General features: G+C 36.0%; 1 protein-coding gene across 1 annotated transcript in view; it reads right to left on the bottom strand.

The window, feature by feature from the left end:
* RBMS3 (RNA binding motif single stranded interacting protein 3) overlaps window positions 1–12,924 on the bottom strand; it is a 546,693-nt gene that overhangs the window by 433,493 nt on the left and 100,276 nt on the right. Inside the window, exon 3 of the mRNA XM_030937919.1 lies at window positions 5,686–5,777. Within this exon, the coding sequence (XP_030793779.1) occupies window positions 5,686–5,777 (92 nt within the window). The remainder of the gene's footprint in view (window positions 1–5,685; window positions 5,778–12,924) is intronic.

Below are 12,924 nucleotides of genomic sequence, written 5' to 3'. Positions count from 1 at the left end.
AAACTTTGTTTGGCTCAGTACTATGGCTGTAGCATGTAGAACAATCCTTGTGGATAGTAGATGTTCAACATAAACGTTCTGAGAAAGTAGGAGAATGAGAGATTCCTGCTTCATTTCGAGGCTACAGCTCTCGTCCCCATGGGGGAAAAATGGTATACAAGCAAATGATAGTATATAGGGATCTCTGATCCTTTAATCTTATTGCAGAACAAACAAACAAAAAGACATGGACATTATTCTAGGAACATTAGCATCCCCAGATAGCCCTTGTATATTATTATATAAAGTATTGATTGTTTCCCACCCAGTCTCAGGGAACATCTCTCTAATCGCCTGCTCAAGTTACCCTGGAACAATGCCTCTTTCCTTCCTACATAAGAGTCCTTGAGAAGCCTCTTTGTTTACCAGGAGGCTCCACCCCACTGTAGTGACCAATAAATATCAAATAGCTTGTTTCTTCTGCTTTACCTATGAATAATAAAAACAAACAGTACTAATATGATCTTATACTACGGGAATGTGGCTGACAATGCCTGTCATATATCTGTGCATTCATAAGAGTAGCTTTGGTAGACAAAAAGTCACATTATGAGGCCAATAGTTGTACTTTTGTAAAATGTTCAAGAATATTCTATTGAATACACCCTTTCTTAATTAACTACAATTCTTTTACTGGAATATAACTGATATGGCTTCACTGTGGCGATATATTTTGTAAATTCCTTGTGTATGTCTGTATGCGTGTGTGTTTGAATTTAAAATATTTGCTTTGGTATATTTCTTGATTTTGACTTTTCGTCTTTTTAATTTTAAGTAAAAAAAATCCACTGATTTTTTTTTTCTTTTTTTCAAAGACAACTGCTATCAAGGTCATTGATTTATAAGAGAAGTGCTTTCCTCTGGTCTCAATCTAGTTTTCTGCTTTGGTAGATACAATATTTTTATATTATGCCTGTCAAGATACTTGACATCCTCTGGGACACTTAGTCTCTTTTGTGATTGCTTAACTGAGATTTACTCTACAAATCCCACTGGAAGCGAATCACCTTTGGGAACTGTAATGGCAGTCTGGTAGTACACCTGATGAAGTCTTATCCGAAGACCCTGAGAGGAAGTGACTTCTTTTCTGCAGACATTTCCTCTAGAATAAGATGCACTGTGTTTACTCATATTTGGAATCGACAGAAAGCAAATAAGAAAGAGACCTGTTAAGACTGGGATTACTCAAGGACTGGCTGGTAATAATTCATGACTGTTTAATATGTAGACCCATTCTGGTGTCTCTAAATATATCCAGGAAAAGCCTACAATGCTGTTCAGTTCTCTAGCGAGGTCTCAGTGAGGCCACAGAGAATAAGGGGCAAGTAAGATCTCTCTGTATGACAGAATCAGGGGTTATGTGATTGGATAACCAAGGAACTTATTGCACTGACAACACAAGAATTCTATTCCCACCTAGCAGGATTTGATATGTATTTGAGATCAATAATTTAGGCTTGCTTCCCATTTTCTCCTTTCCTAAATAGTCATTTTCCTTTAAATGCATGTATCCTGTTGCTTCTGGGTCATTCTACATTGTGGGAATTCAGACAGATAGCTTCTCTTTTAAAGTTATGACTTGTTGAGCTATGAGGAGGAGCCATGGGCCTGTTGGAGATAATAGAATCACCAGATGCAATCACAGGTTTGAGGTGGGTTCCTTTTGGGAAAGAATTAATGCATGCCACCTAAAATGCATCCATGCATGCCACCTTTAATGATGTCATGGGTGCTGGATAGCCAAGGGGATGGATTATTCTTAATTTTCTCTACTGCAGAGGCAAAGAAGTCAAAACACTCATCATTTCATACTCTCTTACAAGAAAGGGGGAAACCATGTGACTCAGTTTTGGCTTTTGAGTTGTAAGCACAAGTTGCTGAGTTGAGATTCTGGAAAAGCCTTTAAAAGGATGAAATCAGCCATACTGCCCCTTCAACTATTTGCTTTTTTCTCTTTTTCCTGGATTAACTGTGGATACAAGAGCTGGAACTTTGGAAGCCATCTTACAAATGTGTGACATAAAAGCCAGAGATAAAAGTTGGGAGAGCTGTCTTGATCCTTGATGGCACCCCAAAGAATTGCCCTTCACTGTCTATCTATGGCCTTCTTCCTACATGAGTAAAATAAATATCTGCAAGTTAACTTATTGTTAGCAGGGATTTCTTCACTTTTTTTTCATGCTTATAGAGACACATATTCCTTGGCCAATAAGTTTTTTCTCTATATCCTGAAGTTGCCAGAAACAGTAACAGCCAAAATTCTTAGTCTGAAGCTGTAGCAATTCAGGAGATACAATAAATGTTAAACATTCAGAAAAAAAGAATTTTTATTCTATCTTCATTCTCCAATATTCAGTACACTGCCTAGACAGAGTAAGCAATAAAAATGTTTGCTGACTGATGCTACTTATTATATATTTTAAAGACACTAATTTGGAATAACACACACTTAAAACATGTATTAGGATTTATAGAAGGTTTAGTAGCAAATTTGAATTTAATGTATAACAATATTTATTGAATAACATTGACTAAATTCTTACTATGATCTAGGCTCTATGCTAAATACTTAATGTATTTTTTTAAATTCTCACAGCAATTCTATAACATAAGAGTTATTATTAGAGAAGTTCAGAGATATTTAAATAACTTATCCAAGGTCACACAGCCAGGTGGTACTACAGCCAGGATTCAAGGCAAAGTTTACTTCCCTCCAAATTTATGCCCCTAACCACTATGTACTACTAAAATATTCTGAATCTGATTTCCTAAAAGAAACATGTCTTTTGATACCAAAAAAACTCCTTTGTGGCAGAACAGTAAATATACAGAAAAATGTTCATCTGTGTTAATGGTTATTCATTATTAATCAATTACCACTTCCTGGAATGACTTGCTATTTTGGATTTTCCATATGAACACACTGGAATAAGCTAGTTAAATAAGACAATTCACATGGAGAGTTTTATCTTAGCTGAAGGTTACTATTGGAAAAGTAGAGTATTTGTAATATTTTTATTTTAAAATCCTGGAGTCATTAAAATGTGACATCACAGCCTGCATAGTAGGATATTGATAAGAACAAGGATGCTGGAGGTGATTCAGTAGATACTTAAATGGCAAAAAATATAGTGCATGTTTCACACACCCTGAAGACTGCAGGTTTATATGATAATAAATAATAGTTATCACCAGGACAAAGGAGGAAAATGCCATGAAATCCAATAGCTCAGTGAGAAATCTGCTAATACAGGTGGTCAAGCTTGTCCTATTTCATTGTCAAAGGGAGCCTATTTATTTTCTTATGGATAGTTAAATTACAGAGTCATTCATTGCTGAAAGTTTTCCAGTAGGCAGATATGAGTCTGAAGCTAAGAGAATAAGAATTAACTTCACAGGCAGCAGAATTCATAACGTAAAATCTTTGAGCAAACTACAGAAATAAAAGTGACTTTAAACATTCCAATTGGAATATCTTTTTTTGTACAGTGGGCATGAGCCAACAGCCAAAATGCTGGCTAGGAAAAATAATCATTTTAGGAACTCTTTAAAATATTTCTACAAATCAAATAGCCTTCTGACTAGGTGAGATGTCCGTGATTAGAGAGAGAGAACGAAAGAGTCAGAGGGTGTGTGGGGGTGGGTAAGAGAGAGGGAGAAAGAGGGATTCTCGCTGCACCAGAATACTGGGAAACTTAGGGAAAATATTCACAATGGTTCCTCAGTAGTTATAAAATCAATGTCAATTTTCCTTTCCTGTTACACAAGATGGCAGTGGTTTTTATCTAACAACTAACTATACATCTTCTGAGGACATTTGAAATGGTGGAGATTATGCATGCTGTTTTCATTACTTCTAAAGTGCTACAATCTGCTAACTTCTAGATTTGGGAGTTTACCAATGGAATAGATCAAGAAATTCCAATAACAACTTTTTCGTGAAGCATTTTATATTCATTTTCTTGGAAGTAGGTGGTGCTTTCAGTTCAAATTCAAGTTATATATTTTACATATACCTAACAGCTACATTTCATCATTTGTTTTCTGGGTATAGGAAGTCACTACTTAATGCCATTGACTCTTTGCCAAGTAATCTTTAAACCAAGACATGTATATAATTTCCTTATTAATTAAAGATAGTAACTTCATCAATCTTAGTTCATGAAAAAAATCCAAAGCTTCCAGGCATAATCTTGATGAAGAATACATTACACAGCTAAAAGAATTCAAATTTATACTGCCTTGGACAACTATTCATGTGTCATAAAGGACAATGAGTTCACCAAAGTAATCTATATGGGAAGTGACTCGCAACAAAAGGTTAACAGATACGGTCTGTATCAGTTTACTAGAAGACAACGGAAGATGAAGAAACCAAATATCTTACCTCTAGTTATTTGAGGTCAAAATTGGAAAATGTTGTCAAATAATGTTAGCAATCTCAACAAAATCCAAATAACTGAAAATTTGACTACTTTATCATTATGTCACTCAACTCTTATAGAAATAGTTAAGTTTAAGTGTATACATGAACAGAGCATGAATATATTAGATCAGGATTTCAAGGTCTGTTGACCATTTCACCTAAAATTTATAGAATCTGGAGATAAATAAGTTCACTATTATCAATCAGAAAGCATATTTGAAGACTTAGGTTGCAGGTGAATAAATCCTAAATGGCCATCATTTTAAAGCAGATATCTAACAAGTATCCATGTTATAAACAATTGTTTTGAATTTTTATCTAGAAATAATTATAGATTTACAAGACGTTGCAAAGATAGCACAAAGAGATCCTATGTTCCCTTCATGAGGTTTCTAAAAATTTTACATTTTATATAATTATGCAATATCGAAACCAGGAAGCTGTCACTGGCACAATGTGTGCATATAGTTCTATGTTACTTTATCAGGTATAGATTCTTGTAACCACCACTGTAATCAGGATACAAAAGGATTGTAAATAATTTAACTTATTTTCTTAGAAAATAAAATATATGACAGCTTCAGGTAGAGGGTTCTAGAATACATATTCTATTTAACAATATTTAATTATTGAAAATTATTAATATCCAAAATTATCTTAGAAAACTCTCTATATAAAGGCCAAAGTGAAATTCTAGCAATATAGACACAGTACACTCCAATTAAGCTAATTTCCCTGCACAGAGCAGACAACCCCATCATTCAACAATCAGCTCTCCCCAGCTAAGAAAACACACACATTTTTTAGCACACAGTTTATCAAAGACAAGTTGCTGATAATTCTACTACTCCATTCTACTACTCTACTGTTTACAAGTAGAAGTCCCAGACACACACACACTGACATGCCCCACCTTTCTCAAGCAGAACAGAGACTTCACAAGTGTCCTTAAATCTCTAATGAGGTTACCATAACAAAAGATACAATAATAAATATACGTAAAGAAACAATGAAATAAGCCAGACAGATTCTCCTAAGCCAAACCTCATGTGGAGTTTCTTATTTTCCCTAACAAGAAAATATAAACCAAATTGTTGCAAACTCCAAGTTTGAGTGAGCTCAGAGCAAAGGAAAAATATTTAATCTCTCCTTCTTCCTCTCTCTCTCGCTCTCTCTCTCTCTCTCTCTCACACACACACACACCTAAACATCAATCTTACCTTAGCCATCTGTGCCTGCACACCGTTTGCCTTGAGAGATGCTACCGCTTTCTGTGCGGCTGCAGGACTGTCAAAATCTACAAAACCATAACCTGTGAAAACACAAAATCCCCTTGTTAGTATTCACAAAAAGCTGAATCTCTATCTTAACTGATGAAGTACAAGCTTACAGATAGACTTGCATTCATTTCTTCTGACACATTACCCTGGTTGAACATTAGGCTGTTAGATTAGTGGTCCTTAATGCTTTGAGAGATATACCATAATATCTCTAGACATAAAAAAGTAACTCTTATTTTCTACGCATTGTTTTGGAGATTGAGTGTACAATCAGTAACCCAATTTAACCTAATTTGGTGAGTAAGATAATAGACTGTTTAACTGTGTTCTTTCTTCATGGATTGTGGCAAAAGTGAGGTGCATAAAATGCTGAAAAATATAGAAAATTGTTTCCCTAAAGTGAATTTTCAAAATTTCAAATATTGATGTTAACAAAAACCATGATAAGAATTTGCAAAAGATTATCAGCAACTGCAATAGTGCTTGGCACACAGTAGACATTCAATAAATATATGTCTACTTCATGAATAAGTAAATATTGTGAACAAGAGGATTTAAAACCTGATTCCATTTGATTACTAAGCCCATGCTCCTCCATTATCCTGTTTCAATGATAACATCTTAAATTATTTTGACTATTTAGGATCTGTGAGAAAGAATGATTAAATACATAAATATTCATGCTTCTTTTAAAAATAAGAACCACTATCTGCTTATTTGTTTCTAGTGTATAGTCTGAAAAAGGTATATGAGTTCCCTATGCTATTCTGACTGTGTGCTTGTGTGGATGTGTATATACGGTGAAAGCAAAGAAATAGTAAAAGAGTCAATGAAAAGACCATTTTGCATGTCCTTAAGCTAGCTAATAGTCTAAGGCTTAGCCTAACAGCAATGTCAACTGCCAATAATATTGTGAAATATAAATGCTCAAGAGTGAGTATAAGGACAGCTTTGTTTGGCATGCTTAAAAAGCTCACCATATGTATCCTATACTTCTTCTCATCTGTCAGGCAGGGAATCATCTGCATTCTTATACTTGTCTCATTTAGAAGTTTTGAGGTGAACCACTGAAGCAAACCTCCTAACCATGTACTGTGACACCTCCTCCCACCCCAAAATAACCAAAGAAGTGTGCAAGGATGAATCCAATTACCAAGTTGTTTCTTTTAATTAACTTTTTAATTTTTTCCCCTGAATTTCGTCTTCTTTCTCTCCCTCCCAGCATGTTATTCTAAAATGAACTTGTTACACAGCAGTGTACCATAAAGTGCTCTTGAAAAGCTAGGCAGAGAAGCTGTGAAGTTTGTATGTCTAATCCAAAAGGAAGCCTGTTCTGTAAGTACTGTTAATTCTTCTCTTCCTACAAAGTCAAACTAAATGGGTAATATAAGTATTACCACCCACAAAGCTGAGTAAGATAGAAAAAAAAAAAGTAGGAAGTAACAGTCAAGAAATAGGGTCAAGGGGAGAAGAAAGCAAAACTATAATCTGGATATTATCTCTCACGTGCCAGTTTCTGTGCTGGGTAGTTGACACATTGGTGAAGTCATAATAACACCATGTACTACTGGCTTCATGCGCATTATATACATGAAGAAACTGATGCTCCGGTAACGTGATCCAGCTGGACTAGAATCACAAGCCATTCATTGAGCAGATCCAGGATTTGAAGTAAAATCTGCATGTGTCCTTTCAAATACACCATACCATGAATTGCTTTATATTCCCACATTGTAAACTATTTCTTCTAGCCTCTGAAGCTCATCAGAGAAAGGAATCAATTCTTGAAAATTCCTTAAATGGCATGGAATAAAACATTTCCATATAAGATGATTTAATTGAGCTTATATAATCAGTACATTTGTCAATGAAGTGGTTGATGAGTTAAGATGAGATTGCGATGGGAACCACCTTGTACCTTATACTTTGGCCAGTATTCCTTATCCATTCATAGGCTCATTTATTCATTCAGGCACTGCGCTAAGCAAAGGGTATATAGTCATGGAAAAAAACCTCAGTTCCCACTCATGCAACTAATAGTTGCGTTGGGAGATGGACAAGAACAAATGACCATACAAATGAATATATAATTGCAAAATTGCAGGTCTTCCTCGAAAGTAAATGAGAGCATATAATATAGATTTTAATTATTGATTGTTCATTATTGAAAGTTTTAAAGAAGCAGTGGTGTGAAATCATCTGCATTTTTAAATTGAGATTGCAATGTTGTGGGGGAGCTGGGAAGCTAGAAAGGAATCAGGAGATGACTTAGGGGCTATTACAACATTCCAGAAGAATGGCAGCTGGCAATGAAATAGGGTGAAATGGATGGTTTGAGTTATATTTTGGAGGCAGAATTAACAGGGCTTTGTAAATGGATTGATTGAATTGGGAAGAAGGAAGACATAAAGACATAGACAAAGATTACTACTGGTTTTGTTTGTTTGGTTGGTTTTGTTTTTGCCATAAGCCACTGGGTGAGTGGATATGTGATTTACTGAAATGGGAAGACTCAAGGAAGAACCAGCAGGGGAAAAGGAAAATTAAAATATTGGCCTGAGACATGTTGAGTCAGAAATGTTGGAGATATTTCAATAGAAATGTCAAATAGCAGTTGGATATATTAGGTGGGTGCTCAGAAATGGAGATGAAATTGGAAATACAGGAGGACAACAGCGCAAAGATATAGATGTTATTTATAGGAAACAGTCAAAAACGCCCAGAGTAAGTATTAAAAAAAAGATCCAGAATTAGAACTCAAACAACTTCAGCATTTAAGCATTACATAAGAAGAAAAGACTGCAAAGAAAGCTGGAGAGTCAGAGAGGAAGAAGGAAATGAAAAGGGAATCAAATATCTCAAATCCAAGGTAAAAAAGTATTCTGAGAAGGAGGGAGAGATAAATTATGTGAAATGCTACTGAGAGTTTGAGCAAGACAGCTTCAAGATGCCCAGTGTGCTCAGAAACATGATGTCATTATCATGATTTGCTTTAGGCAAGTGGTGGGGATTGAAGCCTGCTGGAGTAGTTGAAGAGTATGAGCCAGATGAGGAGGAGGATTTACAGGCCTCTTTGCAGTTATCTTGGCTGGGAAAAAGGAATTAAGAAACAGATTTAGCTAGCAGGGGATCTAAGGTCAACTGAGCTGTTTCTGTTTGTTTGCTTTAAGATAGGAGATGCTATGGTTGTGTGTGTGTGTGTGCACACGCGCGTGCACACGCTTGTGTCTATTCCCCACCTGATTCCTGCGTGAAGCTAGGGTAGGAAACTGCTGAGTATTCATGTACATTATTCAACAAATAGTTATTGACCACTTTCTATAGGACAGATACTGTTCTTGGCATTATTGAATGTTGAATATTGATGGGAAAGATCAAGCAGAAAACAGATTAAAGCTTCAGGAGGACAAGTGGATAATTTATAGAATAACATTCCTGAGAAGGTAGAAGGGTGGGTGTATCTAGAAACTTCATGAAAGTGTTGCCCTTCTCCAGACAAGGATCCTCCCCTTCACCCATTGTACCTGGAAGAAAAAAGAGCACTCTCCATTACCAGGTGTTGTTTCTTTGTATTGCCCCAGGTACTGGGACCGTACCTAACATCCAGCCTATGCTTAATAAATATTTGTGAAAATAAATGGAAACCACATTTACAAAATGTTAACTTATTTCATGGAACTATGACAGGGATTAACTGATAAAAATGTCTATTAATACTGTTGGGCTATAAAGAGCACACAATGCTAAGTGGTCAAGGTTCTGTTTCAGCCATGCTGCCATCCAGCAGGCAGCCCCTTATTTTATGACTCCCACCCTTTTACTCTAGTGTTCTAGTGTGCCTTCTCTCTGGCTTCCTCTCTTCCTTTCCAACCCCACATGGTACACAGGATATTACAAAATCAAGATGCTGACCACCAGGACTAAACTCCAATCTGAACAGAGGACATCTCTGTGAGGGTATGAGACACCCTGAGCTTTCTCTGAATCAGGGACATTCTGGCTAAACTTGGAGAAAAGTCTAATTATAAAGAGTCATTCTGCCAGCAAGGAGAGAGAGGTTGTCCGTTTTGTACAAAATATCTGTATTGATGGCTCCAAGCCAAGGGGGATAAAGACTTCATAAATAAAATTATAAATAGGGGATAAGCCACCACATCAGAAATATTTCACTGAATTATGTGTTTTTCATATATACTTACTTTTACTTGTTACAATGGAAGTTTATGTAAAAATGTCTCAGGAAACCCTGCAAAATACTCCCATTCTAGAAATAAACATTGCATTACTGAGTTTTACATGACAGCAGATACTACATCACAATCAGAAGAGAACAAAATGAAATAGGAGACTGCCCCTAAAGAATAATGATGCATTTAACAAGGAATAAAGCCACTTCAATTTGCTTTCAATTTGTTTTCCTTAATGACAAATAATCAAGTCTGGGAACAGCAACCTCTGTACCTACATCTGGTGAGGAGAAGGGTAAGGGGAGATTAGTTCAGCTTCAGCTAATAATGCTTTATGGTAACTGCTAAAATCCTCAACACAACACTGGCAAATGCTAACCATCAGAAACTCTGGCCCAAGTGGCTGTAAGCCCACCCGTCTCACTCTCTCAATTACATAATTAAGCTTGGCAGCAGGTTCAAATGAATTAAAACTGAATGTCACTGTTTTCTCCACACACCCCTGTCCTTGTTTTTCTTCCTTGTCAGGGGGAGAAGGTCAGCAGTTCTGCAATTAGTGGGAAGTAGAGCAGTGAGAAAGAACCAACTCTGTGATAATTAGGTCATTTGCCAAATACACTCATTCCATTGGCAGATATAATCAATGCTTTCCTGAAATGTTTTAAACTCTGTGTGTTAATTTAGAGTTTTGCTATTTTAATTGCACTACAAGCCTGGTGACTTTAGAGAAAAAGTGTATGCATGTGTGTGAGTGTGTGTGTGTATCTATCTATCTATCTATCTATCTATCTATCTATCTATCTATCTATCATCTATCTATCTATCTATGTATCTATAATGGAATTCTACAAAGAATAGTCGCGTCCAGATGGTTCTTATATTATTTCCTTTAGTGCATTTGCTGGCAGCATCTTCCCTGAGACCTCTGCCATTCAGTTGAACCACTGTGTGACAATCCATTTGAAATTTCATTAAATGTTTCTTTACCATCTTCAAAAGCTTATTTTATACTTCTGCATTGGTGTGTGCTCCTTAAGTTCTCTATTTAAACTGCTTATTTATGTACCAACATTGGGATTGTTCTTTATGCGTGCATTGGGGTGGATTGGGGGGAAGTAACGATAAAACTAGAACTCCTGCTTTACCATCAACAGTGAGCCAAGGAGACTTGCTCTCAGAGTGTAACTGCACACTAAATTTCACAACATTTGTATTGTTCCTCCTCTTCAGAATGACTGTCATAAAAGCTTGCTTGAAACACAGATGGCTTGGTGTAGCACCCAAATTCTTTCAAAGACAATCCAACTGTGAGTCAAATGTGACTTCTAAACAGAATAAGCAAACATTTTGGCTAAGAATTGTATATACATTCAGCTGAAATTCCACTTAAGTTTAACAGTTGAAGATGTTAACAATGAATCACCTTTCCATAAATCCTTCCCCACCTTCTATTTGGGCTTAGCAATATTCTGTGGCTGTTGTCTGGGCTCAGAATAGGATGACTGAGTTGCAGGGAGACAGGGGTGGTTTGCAGGCTGCCTGGAAGTCTGGTGGCACTCAGACTGCCTCCATGCCTCTGTATTTCTTCTGGATTTCTACTGTATCCCTAAACTATTCAGTTATTGTTGACTATCTTTCCTTATTGGATTTCCCAGTTCTTTGCACTATGTGGTCACAGAAGATAATGAAATAATAGCATTGATATATTTATTGCAACTTTTCTACTTAAAACAATAAGAAAACCTACTAATTTCTTCAGTGTCTTCTTTTGTATCCATTTATTATGGCGAGTGATCATTATAGTAAAGCCAGGATACCACAGGGGAACCAACATGATAGCCACATGATCTACCTTAGATTTGTGAAAAAATAAAGGCAAAAGATAGTTTCTGCTGAAAAGCAAAAGCCAGAGACAATAGAGCATACTGTGAGAAAAATTCCAAGCCATTATAATCTGAATCACCTATGCTTTCAAATGTCTTAAAAATATAAAATGCAGGGAGTTGATACAGAAAAGAAACCACAAATGGACTGCCTGAACAGAGAGGGTTGCAGCCTCAGACACTTAGCAAACAGAGGAAAATAAGACGAGTAACAATATCCACTGTACAGAAAGCAGGTTGCTCCACTGGACTCCCCTCATGATCCAGTTTAATTGCCTAAGCATTCTGAAATTTTTGTGCCAGAAATACTAAAACAAGACATCAGCTTTTGGAACAGGAAACTGCCTATTAGTAGTGACATTTTTGAACCGCAGTGTGATCTTTCGTTATTATTATTATATTATTAAATTTACTAAACATCTACTACATACAAGGAAGATAGTGCCAGATGCTGTAAGGAAAACAAAAACTCTAACATGGCTTTTCTGGACAAAGAGTTTATGGTCTAGTAGAGTTGATGAATCAATTTAAATGCAGTAGAGTTTATGTTTAAATGGCATATAGACACAATTATCTTCACATTATTGAACTAATTTTATACTGTATAGTATGTATGACTTAGGGTGTACAGCTCTGGTCAACAGAGCTGAACAACTGAGCCAGATTCCGTTCAATAAGTGCCATGATGGTAAAATTATCCATATTCTAAATTCACGTATACATGTATGAATTAGTCTATCTTTCTGTCTCTCAGTTTGTTTGAAATTAAGTACAAGATATAGAGAGTAATCACTACCATATAAATTGTGGGAAAAGAAGTGCTAGTATTTTAAAACGGCAACTGTTTCTTCCAGGTGGGGGAAAACTCAATATATTTTGCACACGAATGACAAAAATAAGGACTGGGGAAAAGGAATAGGTCCCAAATGGTATTTCCTAGCAGAATAAAACAATTACAAAGACAGACAAATTTAGAGAGCAAAGTATTTAGTAGGATGCCACTTGAAAATTGAACACTTTCTCTTTCCATTTATGTTACACAAAAAATCTTATTAAACCAAACACAAATTTAAATCCCAAAACTCACTTTCCTCTTCGCCATGTTCAGT

Source organism: Rhinopithecus roxellana, chromosome 1 (genome assembly GCF_007565055.1).
Source record: "Rhinopithecus roxellana isolate Shanxi Qingling chromosome 1, ASM756505v1, whole genome shotgun sequence".
Classification (NCBI taxonomy): Eukaryota; Metazoa; Chordata; class Mammalia; order Primates; family Cercopithecidae; genus Rhinopithecus; species Rhinopithecus roxellana.
Note: the sequence above shows the minus strand (reverse complement) of the source record. Positions and strands in the feature narration are given on the sequence as shown.